At 38.3% G+C, this 15071-nt stretch overlaps 1 protein-coding gene across 4 annotated transcripts in view; it reads left to right on the top strand.

The window, feature by feature from the left end:
• Nucleotides 1–15071, top strand: part of SIDT1 (SID1 transmembrane family member 1) — an 84254-nt gene that overhangs the window by 47244 nt on the left and 21939 nt on the right. For all 4 annotated transcript variants that reach the window (XM_084873981.1, XM_084873980.1, XM_084873983.1 and 1 more), the window contains 4 exons: nt 965–1036; nt 1404–1497; nt 7260–7303; nt 14897–14968. In XM_084873981.1, the coding sequence (XP_084730107.1) occupies nt 965–1036; nt 1404–1497; nt 7260–7303; nt 14897–14968 (282 nt within the window). The remainder of the gene's footprint in view (nt 1–964; nt 1037–1403; nt 1498–7259; nt 7304–14896; nt 14969–15071) is intronic.

Below are 15071 nucleotides of genomic sequence, written 5' to 3'. Positions count from 1 at the left end.
GCACACTAGTGTGCCGCAGAACAGCGGTTGAAAAACGCTGACTTAGTGCATTGTATGATTTCAAGATCTTGTGCTCTCTCAGACCACATGAAGTTGGCTCTTCACTCAACAAATATTTGTTACCAGAAAGTAATGATTTGCATACAGCAGACCAAGGTCCATTTTCTAAGATTGGTTTGTTAGCCAAGAATAATGGAGCCTTATTTAACAGTGATCATTTCCATAAGGATGTGCAAGGAAAACTGAGTTCTCAATTTTGGTTGCAAAAATTAAACCTTGCAAGATAGCAAAGCTGGATAATGACAATGACAGAGGTTGTGTTGGCTCTGAGGCAAATGCAAATGGTTATCCAGTTACTCAGTAACTACCTTGGGAATGGGATAGGTTGTTGGAAAACACAGGTCCCCAGCAGCTGATGTGATATGTGATCAACAGAGATGTTTATTATTGAGTGTAACATGGTTCCCTTGGTATTTAGGTGAAATTTGTTCCTGTATTTTTTAGTCTCTTAATTACATCGCTTTATAGAGTTTTGCTAATGTCTAATGTTCTTTGTTAAACTACATGCTCTTTGGTAACTGTGTAAGAAAAAACAAGTTTTCACTGGCTAGAAAATACAAGCCAAAATACCCAGTGGCTTCCTATTTTCGTAGCTGTTTTCTTCATATGTCTGTGGCATGTTGAGCCATCTGGATATCAAGTAAAGGGTCAAGCCTTCTTCACCGAGCAGAAAGGCTGAGTCTCATTTGCCTCAATTAGTGCTTTCATCTGCATCCAATTTGAACGTTTAACCAGAAGGTATTTTAGATGATGTGAAGGTTTGGGAGTTAGGTTTTCCTCTAGTTCTTGCTAAAAGAAAATTCAGCAACTAGAGTTAATTTTGGACCATTTTTGAACAACTGTTCAGATGAGAGGTGAAGAGCCTAATATCTGATTCATTTTTCCTTGTTCTTTTTTTTACCAGAAAAGAAGAACCAGACCTGGAATCTACAACGAACAAAGAACCTTAAAGTGACCATTGTTCCTTCTATTAAAGGTCAGAATTGGCTCAAAGGTTCAGTGGACAGATTCCTATGTCAGGCAGTCGATCATATAATTCAATGCTAACGTCATCCTTCCAGAGAAAGAATATATTATAAGAAAACTAATGTTTACCTTAGAGATAAAAGAGAGAATGAGAGCATCTTGTTAAATTCCTTTTGAAAAGAAAGGGAACTCATTATGAAGCTGTACATTGGCAGCCGTTTGTGGATAATGTCTGGGTGACCTTCAGTAACTTTGCTGCTTTAAATAGAGGCATCTCAAGACTTAAGAACGAGTATGATGAAGACAGGCCTTTGAATCTCTTCTGTCCCAAGCATGGTCCTCTTTTCTCCTGACTAAAGTTGTTTCTCTTTCCCCAGAATCCGTTTTTGTGAAATCCATTCTTCTCAGCTTCCTCATCTTCTTCTCCTTCTACTTGGGATGCCTGTTGATTGCATTTGTTCATTATATCCGGTACGTCAAGAATTTCAAAAATGTTAACCCCATTGCCTGTCTCTGCTTAGTAACTGGAGCATTAGGCTTTAGAACCAAATTGACTCAGCCACTAATTGTGCGACCTTGGGCAAGTTACTTAATTTCTCTGTATTTTAGTTTCCTCATCTGTAAAATGTGATAATAATTTACTTCTTAGAATAATATAACTGCAGTATTTATGTCAATGTTCTGAATGGACTAAGTGCTGGTAAAGTGTTAGTTATTTTAGCAGGAGTAATTTTATCAGGAATTAGTTATTAATAGCAGGAATAATATACTTTAATACTACATTTTTACTGTTGTAGCATCAATTTTCCAATAAAATGTCCCTTAAGAGAGAGAAAAAAGGGAGCTAATTAGACTGTGATTTAACTAAGGAAATGCCCTTTCTGAGAGTTTGGAACTCCCAGTAAAATGAGCTCATCTCTCCCTGCCTCCTCAGTAGGCCTAAACCTTGAGAATTCCATAGTTGTGGTCTCTGTGAAACAACTAAGAAAACATGGCAGGAAGTTTATATTAAACAAGTGTTCTTTCTCCTCTTGAACGTGTGAAGAAAACAAAGCCAGCATAGAGTTTTCACATTACTGGGCAAGCTCCCATCTATAGAAAAACCTCATGGCTCCCACAGTGATACAATCATCTCAGTGATGCAGGCCTATCTCTGACTCAAAAATAACTGCTTTTGTGATCTTTATGAAGCTTTTCAGTTAATAAACTGATATAAAAAACCCTGGGATTATCACTAGTCATATCTGGAACAATCTCAGCACCAAAACAATTAAGGAGAATAATTAACTATAAGTCTTTCCAAAAAATAGAAATTCATGAATCCATATTGATAAAGAAAGGAAGAGAGGAAGGAACAACCTAAATACCTGAAAATATACATTTAATGATGTCAACACAGTTGCTAAAACTTGTACACATTAGGGAAAGGAGTTATTAACAAATACTGACATTAACAAATGTTAAGGAGGGCATTTGTCTACAGCACAATGCCAAAAGCTGACAGAAATATGGAGTGCTGGAATTGGAAAATCATTGTTTTGCATAAATCAGCTTAAGAATCATCAATGGATACTAAAACTAGGAGAAAAAATCTGATGAGGATCAAGATATTTTCATGGCTTTTAAGTTTATCCCCACAAAGTGCTTAGTAGTTGTAAGGGGGAAAATAGTAACTACACAGTGAAGAAATCAGACAATTGACTGGGTGATCAAAATTAATATGACTGAGGAAAAGATAAATATCATGTGCCCCCACATGTGACACTCTGAGAAGAGTACATCACATATATAGTGTTCCAGCCAGAAAGGCATATTTTGAATATAACCACAAGGAAAAATTAAACTAAAAATAACAGTAATTTTATTAAAATTTGTCATAAAAGACAAGAAAGGCTATGAAAATGTTCCAGGTTGAAGGAAATTAGGAGATATGACAATTAAAGACAATACTTGATCTCAGACTGAATCTATTACTAGAAGAAAAATAAGCTATAAATGGCATTATTGGATCAACTGATAAAATTTTAATATAGACAGATTAGATAAGAGTATAATATTAATGTTAAATTTGCTGAATTTGACAACTATACTGTGAAACTTCAAATAAAAAGTTAAAAACAAAGACTCCAGTCTACAGGTAGATATTATATCTAAAAGTACATACATTAATTATAAGCTCAATTAATTTATCAGATTACAATCACTAACATTTAACAAGTACCTGCTCTTTGCCAAACTCTCTAAGCAGATGATCTTGTCTAATGATTTACAGCAATGGGTACTAGTATTATCACCATTTGATGGTGAAGGAAATTGAGGCATAGAGAGATGAAGCAATTTGACCAAGAATTCACAGCCAGTAAATGAAAGAGCTGGGGTTTGAAACCAGAGTCAGCCTCTCTAGAGCCTGGTCTAGATGGGTCTAGAGTGGTCAGGGCATTGAGGAAGGGCAGCCTCCACATTGATTCACTTCAAAAAAGGTCCAAAAAGCTTCCAGTTTTGACTCAGATGAGCTTCAGTGTCATGGAATAAGAGGATCACCTCTTCTGCTTCTCTTAGGAAGACTGTCTCTACTCTTGATGTTTTAGATTTGAGGAGATAGGATTTCACCTCTTTAGTTAGTTAACATGCACAGTCTACACACAAACAGACAAAAAATTAAGTTAATAGCTGGATATCAATCTCTCTACAGTTGTTATTCAACCTACTGAAGTAAGCACAGTTTTTCAAAGTTGTGCTATAAGGCTCTGTTGAAACCGCGAGCTGCCAGATTACTTTGCTACAGACAATTGCATGAGTAGAGATTTTTTTCTCCAAATATAGACAAAATGAAAATAGAAATCTGAAGACATAAGAATTAGCTGGCATTCTAAATAGGGGAATAGACTGAGGGGAAATGCTAATACAACTCTTCCTTCATTGAACTAAGCAGAAATAACAAAGTTTTTTACAAAACTAAATGAAACTATCGATAGTTCTGGAGCATAAAGCCATTTTCTCAGTGAGTCCCCTGCCCCCTATTATTAACACATGAAGGGCTTTCAGTACCTGCTATGAGATTAGGATTGAAACACTGGTTAGAGATGTCCTGGCCCTCAAAGTGTTTTTATGCTATATTCTCTTGAACTCGTAACTAAACACCATTTTCCTCCCTTTCTCAAATTCAATCTATTCCGTATTTTTGGAGCCCCCACAATGAATGTGCAGGTCCTGGCCCAAGCACTGCATACATATTCTCTTGTTTGTTCCTCTCAACCATCCTGCCAGACATTGAGTTCAAACTGCTCAGTTCTGGGTGCCTAACCTTCTCTTAACACTTGTATTAGTTATCTATTGCCATAATAATGCTGCATAAAAACCAACCATAAAAACTTCAGTGGCATACATCAATAAATATTTAAGTTTGCTCACAAATCTGTGGGTCTGCTGGACTGGGCTGAGATCTCAGCTGGATGTGGTCACAGAAGGCAGCCAGCTGGCAGGTCACCTAGGAGATGGCTCTGCTAGACTGCCCTCAGCAGTGCTGGGTCTCCCACCCTCCCACGGACTAGCTCTGGCTTATTGTATCTCCAGTGGAGAAAACAGAAGAGTGTGAGGCCTCCTTAAGACAAATTACTTCCCCCTCATTTTGTGAGTCAAAACAAGGCATGAGGCCAGTCCAGATTTAAGAAGTGAAGATGCAGACTCCACTTTTGATTGAAGGAGCTGGATACAAGATGAGGTGTAGCCATTTTCAATGTCTAGCATAGTTCTCATCTACTATTTTTGCCTTTTCTCACTGGATACTGCCTGCCTCACCCCAGCTTTGTAAATCATTGAACTCCTCTAATGAAAAATTTTATCAGCTCCAAAACCTAAGGCAAGCGTGGGTAAAGCCTGTTAATACAAACACACAATCCAAACACATCAACTTAATGAGGCCAAATGCATAATTGCTTGCCCGTTAATATCACTAAAATTATTTTTAAAGGGGACTTCATTAGAGCCTCATTTGAACAGCTAGAACAGTTGGGCCAAAATTGTAACTGCTCTCCTTAATGATATGCCTTTTTCACTCAACAAATATTTAGTTATCATTTCCTATGTGGCAGGTCCTGTACTAGAGGTAAAAGATACAGTGGTGAACAAGACAAGCTAGAGACCTGCTCTAATAGAACTTACATGGTACAGAGAAAAACATATATGCAAGGAAGCAAGTAATAAAATAATTTCAGCTAGAGAGAGAAGAATAAAGACTCCGGTGTGATGGAGAATGATTTGATTGAGAAAGCTACTTTAGATTTAATTTATTCAGCAAGGAAAACCTCTCAGAACCAAAACTTGAATAGCAGAAAGGAGCCAGCAATATGAGGATCTGGGGAGAGAGTGACCCAGGCAGAGAACAAGAGCAAAAGCCCTGAGGCAGGGATGAATATGCTGCATCTAGAGAAAAAAGAGATATGAAGAGAAGTTCCTCCACCAAATATACCAGGTCAGGAGTGTGCCACTTCTGGAGTCCCAGTCTGGAAGAAAATAAGAGCATATACCAAAGTACAGGTGCAATTTTCCTCCTCCTCCACTCCAGCCTCATTCAAAAGGGAGGCTCACTTTGGGGAAGAGGGTAATTCACATTTAAATTTTTGGTAGACATTCTCAAATGGTATACATAATTTTTAAATAATAGCTATTGAGATATAATTCACAGAACATAAAATTCACCCTTTTACAGTATACAATTCAGTGGTTTTTAGTATATTCACAGTTGCACAACCACCACCACTATCTAATTTTCATCACTTCCAAAAAGAAACCCTGAGTTTACTGAGATTACAAGATACTAGATCAGTATACAAAAATCAATTGGATTTCTACACACTAGCAATTTACAATTCAAACATGAAATGAAGGAAACAATTCCATTTACAATAGCATTTAAAATAATAAAATATTTAACACATTTAACTAATTAAAACTACAAAACACCTTTGAAAGAAATTAAAGAGGACTTAAATGGAAAGATGTACCATGTTCATGGGTTGGAAGACTTACTATTGTTAAAATGGGATAGTAGATAGAATAATGGCCCCAAAAGATGTTCATATCCCAATATACAGAACCTGTGAATATGTCACTTTATAGGACAATAGAGATTTTTCAGGTGTGATAAATTATCCCATATTATCCATATGGATATAATGTAATCACAGGGGTCCTTATATAAAAGGGAGACAAGAGGGTCAAAGGCAGAGGAGGAGATGTGATAATGGAAGCAACCGTTGGAGTGATACACTCTGAAGACAGAGGAAGGGGCCCTGAGTCAAAAAGTTGAAACAACCAAAATGTCCACCCAAGTGTAAACAAAGAAATGTGATATATCCATTCAATGGAATATTAGCCATAAAATGACTGAAGTATTTTTTTTTAAATATATTTTATTGATTTTGTACAGAGAGGAAGGGAGAGAGATAGAGAGTTAGAAACATCGATGAGAGAGAGTCATCGATCAGCTGCCTCTTGCACACCCCCTACATGCCCTTGACCGGAATCGAACCCGGGACCCTTCAGTCCCCAAGCCGACGCTCTATCCATTGAGCCAAACCGGTCTCGGCAAATGACTGAAGTATTGATTCATATGTCCTATAGATGAGCCTTAAAGACATTAAGTGAAAAAAGCCAGTCAAGAAAGACTACATATAGTATATTTCATTTCTACGAAATGTACAGAATAGGCAGATTTATAGAGACAGATAGTAGATTAGTGGTTGCCAGGAGCTGGGAGGAAGGGGAATAGGGAGTGTCTGCTAATAGATTTGAGATTTCTTTGGGGGATGATGAAAATGTTCTCAAATTAGGTAATAGTGATAGTTGCACAACTTTGTGAACATACTAAAACTCATTGAATTGTGCATATTAAAGGGTGTGTGAATTTTATGGTATGTGAATTATCTGAAAATGAAGTAATGAATTTACGTGTGTGTATGTATGTGTGCATGCACACAGGCCTAGGAATAGAACTGCTGAATTATTTAGTAACTCTATGTTTAACTTTTTGAGGAACTTCCAAACTTTTCCTAAATGGCTACATCATTTTACAATCCTATTAGCAATGTATCAGAGTCCCAAGTTCTCCACATCCAAAGGCCCATTTTTAAGAGATTCAAGCAGACAAATCTGCAGTTAAGTCAATAGAGGACACATATAAAATGCTGAGGTTTTTGCTGCCTTAGGAGCATGTGTATGTGCTTTTCTTGCAGGTTTCAGAGAAAATCCATTGATGGAAGCTTTGGTTCCAATGATGGTAAGAAAAATCACTGGTTTCAAATCAAATTGATGTCACGCATATGGTAACACTCCATTTGGTACTTCTTTTGTCTCTATGCCCTTTGTCATTTCCAAACCCTTCCTTGGTTCCTACCCCACAAAATACTCTAATCCACAGCCTTTCTACAGAAAACGGAGCTCAGTGAGACCAACAATCACTGAGATGTGGAACTCATATTGAAAGCTTTTGCTGGGAGCATCCCATGTAATTATCCACCAGCCCATTTGTCAGCCATTCATCCTTTTTAAAAGTAAAATCTTTTCGAGGTTATAAACTGCTTATACTTATCCCCAACTTGATTTATAAACGATATTAAAAATGTTTTGTTAACTCTAATTCAGAGTTTACTTTTCCCAAATTGAGATAGAGGTGTTGTTATTTTTTTTATTCAAGTAACTAGAAAATTGAAATATTTGAGACTAGCAAATATCATAAGAATGATAACTCTGAGAAATCCAGAGTAATTGATTATCCAACCATTGTAATATGCCCTTTCCTCTACTCTGAGAATTTGAACAAAGGAATTTAATTGCCTGATATTTTTTATCTAAACTTTTTAAAAAATCAAATGGCTTCATTTTTTAAAATTGAGATATATAACACTGTATAAGTTTCAGATATACAACATAATGAGTCCATATTTGTGTGTTATGTAAAAGGATCACAATGAGTTCAGTTAGCACTCATTACCACACATGCACATTTTATTCTTGTGATGAGAACTTTAAAGATCTCCTCTCTCAGAAGCTTTAAATATACAATACAGTATTACTACAGTCACCATGCTGTACAATAATAACATCCTCAGGACTTACTTATTTTATAACTGGAAGTTTGTACTTTTGTATATGTCCTCATTTTTGAAAAGCCTAAATCAGCATGAGTTTCACAGTACTCATATGCCATTTGGCAAAGAGTGATCATTTTGGAAAAGGAATGATAAGTGAGACTTGATTTTTAAGTCACAAGTAGCGGATGTTTAGTTTGTGTTTTCAACACTTAAATGAACCCACGGAATCTTAGAAAGACACAAGTTGAGCCCCTCCCACACACACAACCAGCAGGCATTTCCCCCCTGCTGCTTCTCCTGCCTTCCTTTGACTTTTGTCTTCCTTCCTGTCAGCATGTCTATTTTCCAGCCACCCAGGCAATTTTTTTTAAAATAACATTCAACAGCCACTACAAGAGTATGTGAAAGGACACATGCTTTACTGTCATTAACATGCTAAATACTACTTTTTTTTTATTCATAAAATGTTTAGGTAAATTTGCCTTCTCTCTGGATTTCCCCTTTTTCTCTTCAGTGCTCCCCAGGTTTTGCTCTTATTTATGCCTGCTTGAACTTAGAAAGCCTGATTGGTTGGATCCCATTCGGTGCTCTGTGAATGAATACTCTGTTGTTTTTATTGTATGAGTGAAGTCGTTTATTATTATAATGATAGTTAAAGGAACACCATGTTCAGAAGACTCTCCTGAACAGTGAAACATAGGTGAACAGAGCTGGGACTTGGGCCAGATGATTGTCAAAATCAAGAAGGCCCTGCAAATTAGCTAAGAGCTAGAGGTGCCCTTCAGATGGCAGAAGAACTTAATTAGTGATCAAAAGAAAAGGGAAGGGGGAGAGGGCAATGGTAAGATATGTACACATATAATACCTTAGTAAAAATAAAAAATAAATAAAAAAGATAAATAAAATAAAATAAAGAAAAGGGAAGGGAAGGAAAGGAAGGGAAAGAAAGGAAAGAATAAAGGTGCATCCATTAGGTTTCATGTGGCTGCAAGTAACAAGAAATTCTATCTCAAACATGCCTAAACCATAGGAAGCTCATCTCCCTGGAAGTTGAGCAGAAAGTTGGGCTTTAGGACTGACTGAGTCAGGTGGCTCTGGTCCTTTCTCTGCCATTTCCTTGGCTCTCCTTTGCTCTCAGTGCTGGTGATGAGATGGGTCAGGTTTAGACCCTCACTTGACAGTGTCCAGAAGGAGGGACTTTTTCCAGAAGCACCCAGCAAAGTACCGGTATTCTCACTTTATTGGCCTACAGTGAATTGTATACTTATTGGTAAACAGTCCCTGCAAAGGAACATATTTACCCACAGATGCATTAAGCCTACTTATAGAATTAGGATGAGATCATCTTTTGCTAAGACCAGGGTTTCTCAAACTTAACATTAATTGACAGTACAAGCCAGATAGGTCTTTGTTTGTTGGGGGCTGTCCCAGGTATTACAGGAAGTTCAACATTTAACTGCATCCTTCACCTCTACCTACTAGAATGCAGCAGTACACTTCCTCCCTGTGACAACTCTAATGTCTCCAGACATTGCCAAATGTCATCTTGGGGACAAAACACATTTTCTCCATCCCTGAGAATCACTGACTTAAACACAGGGACTACCAGGCACAGGTGAGGATACCTGAACAAAATCCCAGCTTAGTTAGGAAGTATGGAATAAGAAAGTTCACCACAAAGGACTTTGAAATAGGGTGGAAATAAAGAATCTTTGTAGCAGAGAGACTACAGGGAAAGATCAAAGATAATACAACTCATGTCACAGGACCACTAGTAAGAGGTGACTTACGTGATTTAAAACAAGAGCAGAGAAGACAATATCTACCCTGGAGGGGAAAAAACAAAAAACAGTTAGTGGCTTTTTTTAAAAAACATATCAAACATTGATAAGCCAGCCTCAGAGAGGGACTTTAATCTGGAAGCTAAAGTGAGACATTCAGGGAAGAATCTTTGGAGAGGACAGGATTCGGAATGTCTGTCTCTCCCTAGGGCCAAGATTAGTGTGACTGTGGAGCTCCGGGAAGTTCAGTGGAGCTCAGAGCTCCGGGAAATGCTTGGGGGCTGGTGGCAGCTCTGTTTTAGTTAGGTAACCACAGGAAGGCTGCATCTGGAGAACCTGCCAACTTTTCTGCGTTTGTTATACTTTGGCTTGTCTGCAGTTCTTTAAGTTTTATATGAACTATATCAACATTGGCTCCAACTATCCTAAAAAGAGAAAGAACTCATTTTATACTTCATTGGATGAAAAAGGAGAGGAGACCCTGGAGCCAGATGAAGTGGAAATAGTGTTGGTAAAATGCTTCTTCAGTCCTTGAAGGGACAATGTATTCTCTATTCATCACTTAGGACTTAAAGCAGGGTTCTCTGGGGTCATCTGAGGAGGAGTAGGAAAAGCTCTGTGCTCTAAAAACCTTTCCTCCACTGGCTCTCTCAGCAGAGAAACCCACATTTCTCATCCTTGTTAAAGAGTCTGTACAGAAATCCAGACACCAAGTGGGATGAAAGAAGCATACCTCACAAGCCTGTGGGGCACCTGAGCTGTCACCTCGAACCTGCGGGTAGCATAAGACAAGGTCACTTTTTCAAGTGAGAGAGCTTGACAAACCTGTCGGGTTTGTACATTTAAGAACCATATGGCCAAATCCAATGACCTCTTTCCTGGGTAGAGCCATTATTGAGTCAGCCTCTCAGCAAAGAGCAGGGTTCAGAGGGAGTAAGACAGGCAGTGTGTTGAGTCTGGAGACACCAAGGAGCACGGGTCTTCACCAGGCCCTGGGACAATGGGTCTCTAATGCGAGTCCTGACTCTCTACTCTTCTTTTTCCAAATTTCCTTGACTTTTCTTGCTCAATTTTTCCTTTGAGAGGAATTTATATATCCCTCTACAAAGATTAGTGGTTTCCTTCATTTTCTCCTCAGCTTTTGAAACAAAACATGAAATTAGTTGGGGTAGGTAGCCAACTGACATAAAAAATGGAATTTCATGGCAGCTAGTTCACATCATTTCCGACTCCCTCTTCAGCTTCCAACTTCCTGCGTTCAGAAATGGAAAGAGACAGGTCAGTTATAAATATGAAGTCCCTGCAAGTTCCAAATATGCTCAGAATAAAATGACATTTTTCCCCCCTCACAAAGAGAATTTAATATAAAGAGCAAGCATGCAAGCATATCTTTTTCTATGTTAGTAAAGTAGACAGATGGCAAGGGGGTTGTGCTCAGAGAAAAACACAACGGAACAAGTTTCCTCAATTAGATTAGCTCATTCACAACCTTATAAGTTTGCTTATTTCCAGCCAGAACATCTTGGTCTGTCCTATGAGCTAATATTTTTGTATTTAATTCTGCTTCCTCAATATCATACAGATAAGTGTAAAAATGGCTTTCCTTCTAGGACCATTGATTACACTTGAAGTTTGGAAGAAGATGCTTTGGCTTTTTATTCTAAAAAGGTTTAGACATAAGAAAAATTATCTGGTGTTGACTAATCGTATATTTAAATTATACCTATAGAAGTCCACAAAGTTCAAATGTTTTACATGCTGGCGATTATATTGCACATGAAACTCTTAATGTTCTTAATCATCACAGAACCCTTGCTGTTGGCTCAGAATGAGGCAGAGCAAAGTACAGGAATCAGTAACACCATCCTACACAGCTGGCTTTTTCTTCTTAATGGAGTTGTCACCTAACAAAACAGTGGTTGTTTTTCTTTTCTCATTTGCTTTTATTTTAGTTTTTATTTGTGTGTGTGTGTGTGTGTTTTTTTCCCTCTCTTTTGATCACACACACACACACACACACACACACACACACAAACTATTTCCCACAAACCATTACAATCTTCTGCCCAAACTGGCCTCATCATTTTCCTATGTGCATTTCTACTTACCTCATCAGAGGGCTTCTCAGTAACACCAAAATGCCAAAAATTCTGGGCTTAATTGTTTTAGTGTCATTCTTCACCTACTATTTTCACATTTATTTTTTTTAATTAAATCTTAAATAAGGGACAGAGGTTAGTGGTTAAAAATAGGGAGCTTCCACTCGAAAATAAATAAAAAAATGTGAAAGGGACTGAGGGAAATGTAAATGGAAAAAACTGGCTATAGCACCTAGGGATACGATCAATACAGTGATTTTTATGAGACTTCCCACAATGAACTAGACAAAAAGAAGGCAGGAGCATGGCCGATAAGGAATCATTGGCAAGCACAGCAGCCAATCTAAAGAGCAAAGCCTGTGCTTATGGTAGTGGAGATGCATACGAGTCTCAACCTCCTTGTCTCCTTTGAAAGATATTCTGGAGCACTCAGCCAAAGCAACGTGCTTACTGCCAGTTATTCATATTTTGAAGGAAAACCCTTGTGCTTCTTTCAATTAAGAAACATTTTAACTGAGTCCAATATAATAAGCCAATATCCATCCAATATCAGAGTGACGCTGGGCAAAGTACTTCATCTCTCAGCAACTCCCCTTTGTTGTCTTTAAAATGGTGATAACAATAGTACCCACTTCACAGGGTTGTTGAAAAATCAAAATTCTTGTAAAGAACTCAAAAGGGTGGCTGATGCACAGTAAGCTTCCAATAACCATTGGCCAATAGTAGTGATCGTAGCAGCAGCCTCCGCCGCAGCAGTAGTAATAGTAACGGAAGCATTAGGAGGAGGAGGAGGACTGGTGGTAACAGTGTTAGTACTTGTTATAGTGCTAATATAGTCAATAGTGGCAGCAGCAGAAACAGCAACAGAGCTCTACGCTGTAAGTATGGCCAAACCTGTCCTAGGTCAAAAATGTCAGTCAAATTGTAATCACCATCTTCCCATAACACTATTATGTGCTCAAAAGATTTCATGTCTCATGAAGAGCCTTAAAGTAACCTGTTTCTATGCCTGAAAATTGGATGAAAAGTGGAGATGGTGTTGATACCATGCAATTATGGGTAAGTCCAAGAAAAGCCAGGGAACATCTTCTTTTAAACAATTAAGAAATACATCAAGGAATCTCCAAGCCTAGGAACAATGCCAGGGGGGGAACAATTCCTGAGGGCCCTGGAAACAGCCTTGCCTGCCAGGAATTCTGCCATTGAGCTCCAAGGTGCTGCTGTCCAGCTGCTGAGCCATCAAAGGAAGGAAGGCAATTGAGTCTCCAAGGCCATCAGATGTCTCACGTTGTTTGGCTAAATATTTTGGACTTGAGATTTAATTTTTCTTTTCATGGAGGAAATAAATGGACACACAAAGCATAAAACAAACAAAATAAAGTGGAAAGCCTATAAAGTTGGCTTGCAAAACGGAATGATTTTACTGCCCACTAGTGGAAGTGTAGTTTGAGAGCTGGATGAAGAGAGCCAACTCTGACAAACGAACTGTTTGAGGCTCTGGGTCCTTTTCCATGTGCTTCACTCTAGTATTAACGTAAACTATAAACATCCATGTTTTCAATGAATAGAAATATATTTGCAGTTAGGATATGAAATATGGCTTCTCTGAAAAGATATTTCCCTACAATAGTACAAGAGACTGGCAAGTAACAAATTTTTTTGCCTGTATTGTGACAAAAGCAATCGCATCTCTCAGAAAGAAGATTTCCGTAAGGAATCCCCACCAGCCCGACAATATCCCAGATCCTTGGCAAAGCTCAGGAAACAGTAAAGAATCGTTCTCGTGTGTCTCCACAGATGAGTGTGGCTCTCGGAAACATGTCAGCACTAAGTCAGAAAGCGCCTAGATACCTACTTAGATGTATTTTTTTTTAGAATCTTTTTCTCTCACTGACAACAACCACTTGGCAATAGATACTCCTATTCTACCTCCTAAATATCCCTCAAAATAACCAGCGTTCATTCACATCCTCAGTTCAGGTTACTATTATTTATTGCTACAAGGAGTGTGGAAATTTCCTTTCTTGTCTGGGCTTTTCCAGCCTATTGTGAGGGTTCTGCTAATTGCTGTAACAAGTAAAACTCCAAATGACAGTGCCTTAATCACAGGCGTCTTATTTCTGACATTTTTGTTCAGTGGTGGCCTTCCTCACCAGAAATCAGCACCCATTCTCCTTTGTTCTTGTGGTTCTGCAATACTGTCCAGGGAGGATCATCAGCTTTTCTCTAGAGTACCTAATAGTACACTAGCCAGTTTGGTTCAGTGGATAGAACATCGGCCTATGGATTGAAGGTTCCCAGGTTCGATTCTGGCCAAGGGCACATACCCAGGTTGTGGGCTCGATCCCCAGTAGGGGGTGTGCAGGAGGCAGCCAATCAATGATTCTCTCTCATCATTGATGTTTCTATCTCTCCCTTTCCTTTCCTCTTTGAAATCAAGAAATATATATATATATTTTTAAATAAAGTACCTAATACTAAATATGTTAAGCTTTGCCAGTCATATAGTCTCTGTCAAACCTGCTCATTGTAGCTAAAACCAGCCATAGATATACCCAAATGAGTGTGACTGTATCTCAATTAAACTTTATATATGAATACTGAAATTTTCATTTCCTAGAATTTTTACCTGGCATGACGTATTATTTTCCTTTTGACTTTTCCCTCCAATAATTTAAACATTTAAAAATCATTCTTAGTTCAAGGGCCATAGAAAAACAGGTGGCAGGCTAGATTTGGCCTGTAGGCCACAGTTTGGTGACTCCTGTATTAGTGTAAAAAAATATCAAATTTAAAATATTGTGTGCTGATCATTTAAACTACTTAGAATTGTGTTCTGTTCCTTGGTTTTAGCAACTGGACATAAAGTGTTTCCCTCTTTGCTTTGCTTTTTTAACAGGCTCTGGGACTCTGGCGGTGTCACATCCCATTGCTGCCAGCACCCCCGAAGGGAGCAGCTACGGGGCAATAGGTATTTCCTACGAGTCCATTCATGGAAGAGCTTCCTAGTTCTCCAGCTGCTAATGACTGTGAGAGCGGGCAAGGCAGTCCTCACATAAGCCTGTATGGCCTTT

This window comes from Pipistrellus hanaki (genome assembly GCF_964339955.1).
Source record: "Pipistrellus hanaki genome assembly, chromosome: 2".
NCBI classification, from domain to species: Eukaryota; Metazoa; Chordata; class Mammalia; order Chiroptera; family Vespertilionidae; genus Pipistrellus; species Pipistrellus hanaki.
The sequence above is the reverse complement of the archived record's forward strand: the minus strand, read 5'-3'. Positions and strand labels throughout refer to the sequence as shown.